Source organism: Zootoca vivipara, chromosome 7 (assembly GCF_963506605.1).
Source record: "Zootoca vivipara chromosome 7, rZooViv1.1, whole genome shotgun sequence".
NCBI lineage: Eukaryota > Metazoa > Chordata > Lepidosauria > Squamata > Lacertidae > Zootoca > Zootoca vivipara.
The window spans coordinates 44,032,389-44,047,880 of record NC_083282.1 but is presented as its reverse complement, the minus strand read 5'-3'; the positions used below and the strand labels follow the sequence as shown (position 1 = coordinate 44,047,880).

Genomic DNA, 15,492 nt, shown 5'->3' with positions numbered 1-15,492 from the left:
TGCTGCAGGAGGACACAGTTAGGAAATACTGCCATAATTCTGGAAAACTGCTATATTTCATGCCTCATACAGAAACACTTCATTTGAAATACTGTATATAAATATATATGTATGAACTCACCCCATAAGTGACTGGAAGGTGCCCCAGTTGGCATTGGTGGCAGTGGTCTGGGCCTTGATTTAGGCGTGGCAGCCACAATCCTCACAGGACCCAAGTACTCTACGTAAGTGCCTGGGAAATCTCCCCATTCCTTGGTACGTTCATTGAAGCCATTAAGCCAGCCTTGGGGGTTTCTCTCATCCCCTTCCTTATAGTCCACACAGGCATGCCCTGCCCTGTTGACGGTGAGCAGGTCTCCAGGGCAGAGAGACAGGTCTTCCTCCCGATCCTTCTTATACTCATAAAGAGCACGGTACTGCAATCCATCCACAGAGGCCATGGCGAGAAAGCTGGGAGGCTCCCGAGTTACATCAAAAACTTGACAGTCGTGTGCATCCTCGCAGGCATTGGGAGAAGATGGAAGGAGGTAACTAGGGGCTTGGATAGAGAACTGGAGTTGCCTGGGTTTTTTAAAGCAAAAACTTGCAGCCCTTCCACTGGCTCCCCCTGGTTTCAACTCCCTGAGCACAACTCCCTGTTTCACAAAGGAATGATGTCAGAAGCAAGCAACCCCCCCAAGGGCTCAACTGTCTGCAAAACTCGGGCCATCAATCTGCGGTCATCTTTACAAGTACCGCCAGTTCCCAGCTGAGCAACTTAATGAGGCAGAGAACCAAAACGGCAGGTCTCCTCCTCTCTCTGTTCAGGCAGTTGCAGATTCCAAGTCTGGCATCAACAGCAGATCCCTTGGCAGCACCTTCTGCTGTAAGAGTAAGACAGTGACATTAATGATTTCATAAAAACACCGGGTTGCCAGCTTTTCAGTCAGCCTCTGTAGCTGTGCCTTTTAAGGATGGCTTCATGAGGATCTCCAGAAAATGATCCCCCCCCCCAACCAGGCTGTGAAAAGCCAGATGAAGCTGCTGTTAAAGGCACATGAGAAGGGTGGTCCGTCTCTGAACACCTGTTTCTGGCTAGCTGGCAACCTTGTAAGGATGCAAATGCATTTTCCCACCTCTGACCCAACCCCAAAAGGCGCAGCGAGCTTGAGAGAAGAACCTACTACAATCACCGAAGAGCAAGCAGAGAATGTCTTTCGAAATGAACCCCAGAAAGAAGCTCCCCCACCCCAACCAACACCTCCACAGGTTTATTGCATCACAGCCCAAACAAGGGTCCCCTAGAACAAACTCAAATGGTAACATCTCGCTGCATTTTGAAGTAGCGTTTTAAATGGGAGGCCAGAAACAAACAAATGTATCCTGCGCAAATGAGGCTACTACGCGGAGCATGCAAACCTCATTCAACGAAAGTTTCCACCCTCCCCGCGCACCCCTCCAAAATCGCCTGACTGCAGCCTTTTTAAGCAACAGAAAGGAGCAAGATGCGGTGCGGGGGGGGGAGCATTTCAAAGCATATTCATCTACACAGGCGGCAACTCTCCACTAAAGCCTCTGGGAACCGGAACCCATCTAGTTCCATGCGTGTCACCTGTTACAACTTGGCCCGCTGCCGCCGCAACCTGGAGGGAAGGGCAGAGGGGACAAAAAGCAGGCGCGCTTCCCGACCGCGGACTGCGCCGGGCGCCCCAGTCCCGCGTCCCGCTCGCAATCTCTGGATGTTCCCTGCAAAAGGCAGCGGGGGAGCGGGAGGGGGAAGAAGGGTGGGGCCCAAAGTTGCCGGCGGACAGCTCCTCTCTCCGCCCCCGTTTCTATGCATAGTAATTCCGAGGCAGTTGTATCAACCGGACGCTGTGCATCATCACCACCGCCATCCTCTGTCCGCCTGAAAACAATTTTACACCCCTGCACTCCTGAGCAGGATTTATTTGGTGATGTCAGCAGACACACCTCTCGGTTGCCTGAAATGTAGAGATCCCAAGCAGCTCTGCAGTGGTGGGGAGAAGGGGGGAAGGAAAGAAAGAAAATGGGAGTAAGAAAAAAGGAGGTTTCTGTGATGACATGAAGTCGCAAACTGGGAAAGAGAATGGGAGAAAAGGGAAGGAAGGAAGGACGTGCATCGGACAGACGTTTTAATTCGCTGTCCCGCCAGCGTCATCTGGGCGAGAGCAAGGGGATAATAATAGATACGAAGGGGACGTGGGGAGCGAACCGTCCGCATCCCGTGGAACGAAAGTGCTTTGCTCAGCGGCGCGGAAGAGGGCGCTCTAGGGGCAGGAAGCCCGCGGCAAAGGGATAGTAGGCATACGGTAGTTGCTTGGGAGTAAAAGCACCGATTCGGCAAACACAGCAGCAGCCTGCACGCTCCGCAGCTCGTGGGCGATATTAGGTAGCTGTATTTGTGCACAGTCGCGTCTGGGAAACTTGACCCTTTCATTCCGGGAACTCGTGAACGGGTGTTATAAGAGACATGTGTGCACGTGTGCATGCCGCACTGCTGTAGGAAGTGACGGCGAATATGAATGCAGCAGCAATCGAGTTTGCTATTTAAAAAATGTATGGCTGCTCCCTTAAGTCGGGCTTCAGTGCTTCTCTCTCAAGGAAGCGCGCAAAGGATTGCCGCAACCCCAAGGGTTGCAACCCATTTGCATAAGATTGTGTATGTTTACCCCAGAGAAGAAGCGGGAGCTGAACGGCCTCCAGGCAGCAGCCCTCCTGCATTGCAGATCCTGCACGGAGGAACAGGGGGTTGGGCTAGATGACCCTCCTATATCCCTTCCACTTCTACGATTCTGTGTTTGGGGGCTCCTGTAATATAATTCTCACTGGGCAAGTTTGTCACTTTCCTCGGAGGCTTTTAACGTTTGTCACGCCGCTGCATCTTAGCAAAAAATGCATGGGGACGGGGGACGGGGGACGGGACGACGACGACCGTGGAATCGCACATGGTTGTGCTTTTGGATAAATTCCCCTATGGGCAACAGTCCTGAGCAAGCTGTAGGCAAATAGAGCACATCCCCAGCCACTTCTTGGTCAGTGCCCCCTTTTTATCTTCATGCAGCAGGGATGGCTAACCTGTAGCTCCCTAGATACGGTACTTCTGGGCTTCATTTCCCATCAGCTCCACCCATCATGGCTATTGGACCGGGGATAATGGGCAACACCTGGAGGACCACAGGGCGTCCCCCCCCCCCCGCAGATTTAATGGGAAAGGAAAGAAGGCTGGATGAAACCAACAATCCTTGCCCATAGCTGCCAAGTTTTCCGTTTTCTTGCGAGGAAGCCTATTCAGCATAAGGGAATTTCCCTTAAAAAAAGGGAGAACTTGGCAGCTATGTCCTTGCCCCGTTTGCTGGCAGGGCTTTGCCCACATCACTGCCTGCACACACCCAGCCTTACTTTCTTATAATAAAAGTAAGACCTTGAAAACCAGTAACTTACAAAACTAAATTTAAAAGCATACTTCTCTGGGAGTTTGGATGACAGATTGCAGCTACTTCCTTTAGCTGCACAATTTGCTAGTGGGAATGGAATGAGTTCTTTTACATTCCAGCATATGAGTAAAATTAACAAAGTTGACTGCACTATTCTCATACTGAAGGAGGCAACCATTCAGATCCAAGCAGCCTGCACTTGTATTGCTGCCAGCTCAACCCTGCCACCATGCAACTGTTGAGCAAGCTTGAAAATAATACTAACTGGAATGAATTGGACGTGGGTGGGGGAGGTCTTGCTTTGGCCAGTGATGTGGAATTTGTGGCCGTTCAGGTGGACTACATTTCCTCCCACTTTCGCTGATGTTTGACACTGCAGCTTGAAACCTCTGAACAGCTTTATTTATTGACATTTTTTTTCTGAATGGTTATTAGAATGCAGGTGGTAGAGAAAGCAAGGATGAATGAGCACACATCTGCCATCCTCCAATCCCACCCCCTTTAGTCTTTTTACTGTCAGACCCTTGACAAGGACCTTTATTATTATTTTAAATTCTGGTTGAGAAAGACAGACCTGAGCAGGAAGAGATTATGGTGTCAATTAATCCCAGGGGCTCCTTACAACTGAATAATGTTGGAACTGAAAGAGTAATTTTCAGTGCCAGCATGTCTTTTAACAACTTAACATTTGGAATAACAAACGAGACACCCCTTGTATTTCCATACGTTATAGTTGGACAGAATGAACAAAGACTTACTGGATTTAAACTGCCATTAAAAAAACAAAACAAAAGCTAACAACCCAATTAATTTTGCAACGTGCCAGCTAGAGAGAAAATTGCCAATGTCTCATTTTCACTGTGATGAATTTCCAGACTGATGGACAGCACAGAAAAGGTCTAACACCTAAGCCGCTTTCACTCGCTATATCTACACTGCACAGATAGGCTTTTCTTATACGGATAGCCACACTCGGCACGTGGATGTCAGAGGGAAGGGATGATTGGGGAGCCACATAGTACCGTACTTCCACCCAATGGTCTCTGTGCTGCAACTTGAGGTACCACTGTATAAGGCAACTTCCTATATGCCTACCCTGCACACAGGTGATGTGCTACACTGGGTCGCACACCAACTCCCTCCACCCACACCCTTTTCAGAAACCTGCAAGAGCTAACAACGTCCGGTAAAATTGTATTTGGGACACTGGTTTATTAATCAAGAGGTTACAAACACCTCGGGTTACAGACACTTTGGGTTACAGACGCCACTAACCCGGCAGTAGTACCTCGGGTTAAGAACTTACCTCAGGATGAGAACAGAAATTGCGTGCCAACGGCGCGGCAGAAACAGGAGGCCCCATTAGCTAAAGTGGTACCTCAGGTTAAGAACAGTTTCAGGTTAAGAACGGACCTCTGGAACGAATTAAGAACTTTACTTCAGGATGAGAACAGAAATCATGCGGCGGTGGCGGCAGCAGGAGGCCCCATTAGCTAAAGTGGTACCTCAGGTTAAGAAAGGTTTCAGGTTAAGAATGGACCTCCGGAACTAATTAAGTTTGTAACCAGAGGTACCACTGTAATTACGATTTTTATCTTAATTTAGCTTTTGATAAGCCATTGCTCTTAAAACCAGCATTGGCCCAGAGAAGAAGGCCTCATTTATTTGTGTTCCATTCTCCTTCAGCCTTGAGTTAATTAGGGGTATTCATCTTTACAGCTCCTTCACCTGGTGCGGAGAGCCTTTTTCCTCTTTAGGGCGAAGAGATGTTAAAGTTGCTACTTATTTATTAGCACTCCCAACCAGAGCAGAGTGTACCAGAATGGGATGAATTACCCAGAGGTCTAGTTTGATAGTGAATCTTCTAAGGAACATTCAGTGTATCTTAGCAACCACATGCATCAAGGTTTGCAATCCCAGAGCAGGTATTAGCACCATAATAGATGTACCTATTACTGGAAGGCCCATCCTGTTGTAAGAGTAGCTCACGCCTTGACTGAGAGGAGTCAATGCAGGGACAGAGAGTCCTTCCCCCAGTGCCAAATTGCGCAACCAGTTTTTATGGTTGTGGTTATTTGTGTTTATTTAAGTGAAGGGAACCAAAAAAATATAGCCCAAAGTCATTTCAACAAAGAACAGCATTCTAACACTGGCACATAGTGTAATAGGTATATAGAAAACACTCTGTCCTGTGGACCAAATGACATCTTTTAATTGGAGTCTCAAATGTATGCCATAGGATTTAACACAACTCTCCGATGCACAGTGCAGGAGATTTTAATATTGTATTTTAATATTCTAAAATACAATTTTAATATTGCATTGTATTTTAATATTTTGCTGGAAGCTGCCCAGAGTGGCTGGGGAAACCCAGCCAGATGGGCGAGGTATAAATAACATATTATTATTATTATTATTATTATTATTATTATTATTATTATTATTTTATTTAGCTGCATGCATTGACATGCATTCTCTCTTTATTTATATATTATTGGCTTTATTCTTCATTTCTATATGAAATGGTATTCATCATTTAAGACTAGCAATTTATTTATCAAATATTCTGTTACTGGTGGTCATCCACTCCTCACTGTGTTAAATGTACAGTTACTGTTATTTTTTTTATGTGATTAGCTTGCCTAACAACAAGTGGTTCCTGATCTTAATAAGAAAAGAAATTTTCCTTTCTTTTTTAATTCATTATTCCATGCTTCTTGCTGGAGTTGAAATATATAATGTTGTCTCTTAATCATGTATATACAAAGCTACAGGGATCAACAAGCCAATGAACGTAAAGGCATCTGTTGGGAAAAGAGTTCATTAGTCATGCCTACCACCATTATTTACTAGTCTTCTTATTACCATCTGTGGATATATTTTGAAATATTCCCATGTAGATAAATGCCATTTTGATGCCATTTAATAATAATTTTGAAGCTATTTGAAACCCAAGAACCCTTACTGATCCCAAAAATGCAACATCTCTTCTGGCATATTTTGTTGCATATCTCTGCTGCACTTGATTTTGTATGGTTATTCAAATGGTTATATATAACCTTTGACAACAGTATATTTTTCTTCCTAATATACCTATCTTAAAAATTCAATTTCCCCTCCCAATTAATGGCATATTTTTTGTTTAGCTCAGGATGAGCTAACCTTCAGATATTGCAAAAAGGAGAGTTTCTCTTTCATTATATCTGAACAGTAGGAGTAGGCAACAGACAGATTGTGAAATTGGGCTGCAAGTACTGTAATCCCTGTAACCCCAGGAGTGGCTTAGTTGTCTATCAGAACTGATTTCTGAAACATTACTTTTCATCTCTTTCATTAGGATCAAATTAGGAAGCACCTGGACTGCGTAAGCTGCCTTAAGGCACCTGGCAGAGACGGCAACTTGAATAAAATATGGGGGGGCAGGTAAGCCCCACCCCACATAATCAATCACATAATTTGGTGCGCACACACCATTTTAATGGCAATGCCCATCAAATCAGGGGGGGCAGCCACCTCACATATTTTATGAGAGGGCAAAGCCCCCTCGGCCCCTAGGAGTTGGCTCCTATGGCACCTGGAGGGAGTGTGAATTGTTGTTGTTTAGTCGTTTAGTTGTGTCCGACTCTTCGTGACCCCATGGACCAGAGCACGCCAGCCACTCCTGTCTTGCACTGCCTCCCGCAGTTTGGTCAAACTCATGTTCGTAGCTTCGAGAACACTGTCCAACCATCTCATCCTCTGTCGTCCCCTTCTCCTAGTGCCCTCAATCTTTCCCAACATCAGGGTCTTTTCCAGGGAGTCTTCTCTTCTCATGAGGTGGCCAAAGTATTGGAGCCTCAGCTTCACAATCTGTCCTTCCAGTGAGCACTCAGGGCTGATTTCCTTCAGAATGGATAGGTTTGATCTTCTTGCAGTCCATGGGACTCTCAAGAGCAGGCATCCCTAAACTGCGGCCCTCCAGATGTTTTGGCCTACAACTCCCATGATCCCTAGATAACAGGACCAGTGGTCAGGGATGATGGGAATTGTAGTCCAAAACATGTGGAGGGCCGAAGTTTGGGGATGCCTGCTCAAGAGTCTCCTCCAGCACCATAATTCAAAAGCATCAATTCTTCGGCGATCAGCCTTCTTTATGGTCCAGCTCTCACTTCCATACAACACTACTGGGAAAACCATAGGTTTAACTATACGGACCTTTGTCGGCAAGATGGTGTCTCTGCTTTTTAAGATGCTGTCTAGGTTTGTCATTGCTTTTCTCCCAAGAAGCAGGCGTCTTTTAATTTCGTGACTGCTGTCACCATCTGCAGAGATCAAGGAGCCCAAGAAAGTAAAATCTCTCACTGCCTCCATTTCTTCCCCTTCTATTTGCCAGGAGGTGATGGGACCAGTGGCCATGATCTTGGTTTTTTGATGTTGAGCTTCAGACCATATTTTGCGCTCTCCTCTTTCACCCTCATTAAAAGGTTCTTTAATTCCTCCTCGCTTTCTGCCATCAAGGTTGTGTCATCTGCATATCTGAGGTTGTTGATATTTCTTCCGGCAATCTTAATTCCGGTTTGGGATTCATCTAGTCCAGCCTTTCGCATGATGAATTCTGCATATAAGTTAAATAAGCAGGGAGACAATATACAACCTTGTTGTACTCCTTTCCCAATTTTGAACCAATCAGTTGTTCCATATCCAGTTCTAACTGTAGCTTCTTGTCCCACATAGAGATTTCTCAGGAGACAGATGAGGTGATCAGGCACTCCCATTCCTTTAAGAACTTGCCATAGTTTGCTGTGGTCGATACAGTCAAAGGCTTTTGCATAGTCAATGAAGCAGAAGTAGACATTTTTTTCTGGAACTCTCTAGCTTTCTCCATAATCCAGCGCATGTTTGCTATTTGGTCTCTGGTTCCTCTGCCAGTTCGAAATCCAGCTTGCACTTCTGGGAGTTCTCGGTCCACCTACTGCTGAAGCCTGCCTTGTAGAATTTTAAGCATAACCTTGCTAGCGTGTGAAATGAGCGCAATTGTGCGGTAGTTGGATATGAATGAAAATACTGATATTACACACCAAGTCTATTTCTATGATAATAAGAGGTAGGAACAAAAGTTGCAGGTCTCTGGTTTATTATGTGGCATCTGATTATGGCTGTTGGTTGTGATCAAGATGCACATTTCAGCCTGGCACAAAATGTTCCGATTTAAGTTGTTCCTGTGGCTTACATTAGTGGGTATTCAGAATCTGTAGAGAAAATGGGAGAATAATCCTCTAGCCTCTTTAAAAAAAGATTCATCTATCCTTTTGCATTCATGTGGAGTTTCCAGGCTGGTGCTCGGCTTGCAACTGATTAAGCTCTCAAGCATCCTGGGTAAGAGGAGCTGCTTTAATGCCATGGCAAATACAATTCTGTTGGCTTCGCCTTCTGAGCTTTTGTTCCCCTTTTCAATTCAGAGATATGGCAGGTAGATTAAAGTGCTCCTTCAGAAATTATCTTCAGGCACTCAGAATGACAGGAGAGAATAGTGGCTCTTGGGCAACAGTTTCCCCCCAAAGTGTCCTGATACTGCGTATGATGACCATGAGGGACACTTTGTTCCACACACACCCTTGTCTCCTTGTATCTATGGATGCAATTTAGACCAACAGAGCATGTAAATTAACACGTAAGTTGTCACTTTAAAAACGAACGTAAATAAAAATGATTTTATTTTAAAATCGTCAATATTAAATGTTACTTTTGCTATTATTTGTGTCATCATAAATAACAAGCTGCATAGCTAAATGTTCAGAGACGAGAGCAGAATGTGAACATATTTGCACCACATGGATATCATGAACGTTGTCAAAATGGCTGGCCCAAGATATTTTGCCGCCTGAGGTGAAGAAATGGTGTGCTCCTCCCCATTCCATGCACAAAAAGCTGACTAGACTGGCAACAACACAGAGATAAACATTTCTGAATGTATTGACAAAGTTGTGTCAAAGCATAAATACAAAATTATTACAGATATGAAATGATGTATAGTGAAATGTATTGCTTAGATTGGTGGCCATAAATAAAAGGTATTTTACTTATTTAGAATTTATAGGAAGGAGGGGGAGAAAGGGACTGAAGAGAAAATAAAATAAAATATGTACTTCATGCATGCCAGGCCGTGCTGTAAACTATGGGTACTGTACTATCATATGCCTCATTATTTGTGTAATCAATAAAGTCACACCAGACGGCATGAAAATTGCTGTGCTCCTTTTGCCCTCTTGCTATTTTTAATTTTTGTGTCAGTTTTTCCAATAACGCTGTTTGCCAAATTGCATTATACCATTGGCCCATAGTTAATAATTGTAATGATTTCCGTGTCCTAGCAATAGTTGTTCTTGCAGAGGCTAATAGATGTGTTATGAGTTCCTCTTTTCTAATTTGCAACAGGTAAGCACACAGTTTCCTTACTTCATTCCTGTGATGTGACTGGGATGAATTACTTGCTTTTTTATATAAAAAAAAGATATCTGCATTTTAAGTAATAAGTTAACAAGATATTTGGTCACTGCAATGTAGGTGTATGCTTCCTGAAATCTGTCTTTCAATTTAGGTCAGGGAAACTAACAGCCAAGAAGCCTAGCACACTGTAGGCAAATGTTTAGCTGTAGCAGTCAAAACACCTTTTCTGCTCAAGCTGTACTGCAAGCTATTTATTTCATTTTGCTTCTGCAACTGCTTTACTTCTCAAGATGTTACAGATCCATAGCAAAGCTGTTCAAGGGAAAATCCATGGTTGTTTAAATGCAGTTCATGTGGGGCAAGATGGTAAGTGAATGGCTAAATTGGCCCTGGAAAATGTGTAAAAGTAATCCTGCTGTAACACCTGTCACTCCTCGCTCATTAGATTCACCCAGCCAAGAACCATTTATCACACCAATTGATTTTTCCATTTGGAAGGCTTAGTGTTTGAACACCATAAATGTTTCACTGCAGCAGGGCACGTAGACCTGATGTAATGTATAGGGGAAGGTAGAAATGGAACCATCACATTGCAGAGGTGAGAAAGCACATATCTTTATCTTTTCTTCCCTGCACACTCTTCACAGAAAGGGGAGAAAGAAGGAAACAGCAATTCTGTTTCAAATGAGATTGAGAGAACGGCCAACACTGGACACAACATCGTTTTCTAAATTAATATGGGCTGTAACATTAACAGACTTGCTTTCCATCTGAGGACAGAGAGCTAAACTAAAAAAGAAAGGCTGTTTATCTCAGGTTGACACTTGTTGATTCCTGGGGTTCCCTGACCTCTGCAATATGCAACCTAGAATATGTTTAAGTAACACAGTACTTCATAAACTGGCTTCTAGCCCAGGTTTGAAATGGAAATTGCCTTGGTCAGTTTCCTGACATGTGCTAGTAATGTGTGGAAGGGTTTAGGAAAGGAGCATGACTCTTCCTTCTGAGCCTCTCAGTGGCTTGCAGTACCATGACTCAACTTGCAGGAAGGGAGCAATCCCAGTTAGTCCATGGAATGTAAAAATAAAAATAAAATATTCATGCTTTTCCAGAACAGCTTGCCGCAACTACCACCATTACTATGGAGTAACCACACAATAAACACTTGCATACATACCCAGAGTTACGAGTAAAGGTTTCCAGGGTTGAGAGATGGGACTTCATCTGCTAGATAGGTCTGAGACCCAGTGTATCATAGGAACAAATAGGAATTGCTTGATTCTGTAATGGCCCAGAAGGTGAGATTGGAGTTCTCAAGGGCTGGACTTGGAGCTGCAGAATACCTTTGGACTGGTGAGCCTAATTATATGAAGCTCAAAAAACCAAAATGTTTCGGTAGTCATGGATTCATGGTTTGGACAAAACAGGAGACTATGGTTAGTGGAAGATGTCCTAGTTTGCTTGCTCCCTTGTGTAGATATGTCAGATCTCCAGCTTCAATTCAGGGCTGCAAAAGTCAGCTGTTGACATGTGTCAAACTGGTCATGCACCAAAGTCAATGTGGATTCTTCTTTACAGAATGGCTTTCTAAACAGCCTGGTTCACAGTGGTTTATGTTGGTAGTACTGTCAGTGTTCTCATGGCTGAAGCTGATGAAAAGCCACACTTCCACACAGAGATATATGGTTGTGAGAACGGGCCTTGCATCTTCTCCCCCCCCCTTACTCCCCTTCTTACTCATAAGTTAATTCTATTTCAAGATATTTTCATACCCTACCCATAGGAGAGATGTTAAACAACTTTTCCCCTTGCCTAATTTGTGCCCCAGTCTGTGGAGCACAGTGCCTTGCTTTGCTTATTAACCACCAAGTAGCAAAGTCTGGATTAATTTGGCCTAACTTGCCAGGAAAAGCAGCTGTGTGTTGTAAATCACAGTGAAACTGGCCATATTGCAAATAACTGGTGTGTGCTAGTTAAAGCCCCCCTGAGTGCCTGCAGCAGCTTCTCAGTATTCTTGCAGACATTACAAAAAACAGCAGTTAGATAAGCCACTGAATGCAGCATGAAAATACCTGGAGTCATGAGGTTACAAAGCAGCACAGAGGACCTGGGCTACTGCAGTCAATGCTGTGTTCACACTCCCGTTTATTATGCATTTCCAGTGCTGGGTTTTTAATCCATGTTCACATGACATAATCCAAAATGCTAAACTACCCTGTACTTTGTTACAAAATGCGCACTGTTTCTCAAACCAGCTTCACACCAATATTGGAGTCCTTAGACCTCTAGCCAGGTTTGAACACATTTGTAAAGGTGTTCATACCTTTGTCAATTACCTGTCATTTCCTTCTGGTGTCTACACAAATAGAAACAAATCTGACAGTAATGAAGCCGCACAGATGTGAACAGCTTGCGGGAGGGGGGAGAGTGCGCATGCTGTATCATCTTATTCCATGAAAGACCAAAGTGGGAGGGGATGCACAGGAAGAAACACCAAACATTCATTCCTTCACAAAATTCTTAAGACTTAGTTCCTCCACTCTAATGCTTTTTTTTTTAGATCAGCAGGGGGAAGGAAAGCTGTTATTAATTATCGAGCTGCTACTGATGTCCAGATGCAGCACATCAGTCTTCAGTGACTTAAGGGTCCATGCATAGTACTGTTATATTTTTGAGAAACTGTATCTTCTGTAACATAGTCAGTATGGCAAATACTCAAGAGGAGCTGCTGGTTACAGGAACCAGCTCCTTATCTTTTTGCTACAAATGGGTGATAGAAGCTGCAGCTTTGGGAAGGGTAGTTGTGGCCAGTTTCATTTGTAAACTTCTAACTAGTTTTCATCAGTAGTAAGCCATCTTATAATTACTTTGTGTTTGTATAATATCGTGTTTTCATTGGTCGTAAAACTTGTTGTTTTATGTATTTGATCAAATTGGGTGTGAGGTGGTAGTACTTTTATTAAAGAAGGATGTAATCATGAATACAATGTTTGGGTCATTGCCCTGCAGTGTTACCTGTCTGAACCAGAATATCTTATGTAACAGTTTAGATAGCTAGACTGGACAGGTCAACAAACTGGACTGAAAGGTGTTCTTGGCATGAGAAAGAGAGAGAAATATGACCATGTTAGAGGGAAGTTGAGACACTGTGGAGATCTGATCAGTGTCCCAGAAAGGACTGCTGATTTGGTGAGTTATTGTTTATTTGCTAATGCTAGATAGGGATTAGGAGTTGTTATATGTGTATGTAGTGTTCAACTGTATGAGCAAGAGAAGTTCAGACTTGCATACTGAAGCTGTCAGAGGCTGTCTGGTTGCCTCTGGGAGCAAGAGATGAAGTGACCTACTGTCAAGTAGAACCTGCTGAATGAGGCCAATGGCCCATCCACTCAGCTTCCTGTTTTCACAGGCACCAATCAGATGCCTGCAGGAAACCCACAAGCACAACAGCACTCTGCCCACTTGTGATTTCCAGCCACTGGTATTCATTCATTCATTCAAGAGGCATATTGGAGGCATAGTGGATGGATAACGTAGCCATTGTGGCTAGTGACTATGGATAGCCTGTGTGAAGAACTTCTTTCTATGCATCCTGAATCTTCCAGCATTCAGCTTCATTAGATGTCCCCGAGTTCTACGGTAGTGCTATGAGAGGTGAAAAACTTTTCTCTATCCACTTTTCCATGCATAATTTAACAAACTACTGTAATCACGCCAACTCTTACTCATCTTTTCTCTAACGGTCCCAAATGCCATAACCTTTCCTAGTGTGGGAGTTGTTCCATCCCAAGCTGGTCATAGTGTGGCGGAGTGGTTAGAGTGCAGCATTAGGAGCTGAGAAACCAGGGTTCAAATCCCCGCTTAGCCATGAAGCTCACCTTGGGCCAGTTCAGCCAAACCCATCTCACAGAGTTGTGGAAGTTGAAGTGGGAAAATTGTATATGCTACCTTGAGCTCCTTGGAGGAAAGATGAGATATAAATGTAATAATAGATAAAATAAAATAAAAGTGTCCTGGATAGAACAGACTACAAGGGGACTTCATGTTGTGGCCTAGCTTTGCTGGAGTCTTCCTGAGGTCTTCCTGAACCCTGCAGTGTTCTGGTATAACATTTCTTCAGTCCCGGCTTCATCATACACCTCCAGCTTCCCTGTTCACCTCAGACTGCAGCCCCAACAGGAAAGAAATCAGAGAAAGGGCATTTTAATAAAGAAAAGTAAAGCTGAATAAAATAAAGCTACCAGATACGAGAACTGCTTTGCAGATTATGGCACAGAACTTGCCAAATATGACCTTGGCTCTTGGGAGATTCAACTCTTCCACACTGCTTCTCTTTCTGGGCTAGCCTGGGTAGCAAGCGTGCCAGCACAGCTGCATCTGTCTGCTGTGGGTATCTTCTTGTTCCATCTCTCCTCTGTTCCCAGACAACCCATTGTTTCCAAAATGCCATTGTTACTCTCTTTGGCTAAGCTCAGCTTTTATAATTTTTTGTCTTCCCCCGAATTGTTATAATTAACATTTGTGCCAGGTTCATTTTCCTTTGGCTGAATTCTCATCACAGAAATGCCGACATTCACAACAAGAGAGAGCATACGAGGACTATTCAGTCTGAGCCTGTGTTTTCAAAACAGTGTCTCTGTTTCTGTCTGGAGTCGCTTTTGATTAATCCATTGTTCTTTCCCACTGCTTAGAGGCTTATTGGAAAACAGAGCTCAACCTTTTTTGTTCAAGAAAAATGTTGGTTGCATGTGAAAGTAGAAATTATTAATCGTATCCATCCAGATCCTGTGTGTGTGTGTGTGTGTGTGTGTGCGCGCGCATGGGTGTGTGGGTGTGGGTGAGAGAGAGATGGTTGGAAAAAAATGTCTTTCCCCAATATCTTAGTTATTAATAGAATCTGAGAGTTAGAAGGAACTCTGAGGATCATCTACTCCAATCCCCTGCAGACCAAGAATTGTGCAATACAAGCATTTGATGCCAAATAGCTGAATGAAAATTACAATCCAGAGCCTTGTTAATTCAGGAGAATTAATAATTGCCATTAAATCATGTGAAATAAGGGGAATACATTTTGTTGCAGGAAAAGCTTGTCTGAAATATATTATTATAGGATTGGGGGGGGTCAGTCTGGATGATACCCCTGTGCCCCTTCTCACACCTATGATCCTGTATCTGTGACTAGAATCTATCACACGGAATTCTGTGAAGCAGTCAAACCAGCTCCTTTGCTAAGGTAATTGGTTTAGCTGCTCAGTTCAAAATAAGGACATTTATTGAAGAGCCAAGCAGAGAGAGATTGAGAAGTGGGAAACTATTTTTTTTAATATAAAAAAACAAAACAAAAACAAAACAGTTTAACTACCCTGTTTCTCATATTTTAAGGCATCCCCATAAAATAAGCCATAGCAGGATTTTTAAGCATTCAAGGAATATAAGCCATACCCCGAAAATAAGACATAGTGATAGGAGCAGCAGCAATGCCGGCCGCGGCAGGAGGAGGAGGAAAAAAATAAGACATCCCTTGAAAATAAGCCATAGTGTGTTTTTTTGAGGAAAAAATAAATATAAGACGTGTCTTATAATATGAGAAACACGGTAGGTACCACTTACTTATCAGGAAACCCAAAAAACA

The 15,492-nt window shown here is 43.6% G+C and overlaps 1 protein-coding gene across 4 annotated transcripts in view; it reads right to left on the bottom strand.

Moving 5' to 3' along the window:
- The window catches only part of PIK3R3 (phosphoinositide-3-kinase regulatory subunit 3), a 253,064-nt gene extending 251,331 nt beyond the window's left edge, over positions 1-1,733 (bottom strand). The window contains exons 1-2 of one of the 4 annotated variants that reach the window (XM_035123276.2): positions 1,592-1,733; positions 122-863 (exon numbers count right to left, since the gene is read on the bottom strand). In XM_035123276.2, the coding sequence (XP_034979167.2) occupies positions 122-440 (319 nt within the window). In that variant the 5' untranslated portion in view covers positions 441-863; positions 1,592-1,733. Of the gene's footprint in view, positions 1-121; positions 864-1,529 lie in introns of all 4 variants that reach the window. The other 3 variants (XM_060276935.1, XM_035123281.2, XM_060276934.1) reach the window with 3 other exon arrangements.
- Positions 1,734-15,492: the final 13,759 nt, after the last annotated feature.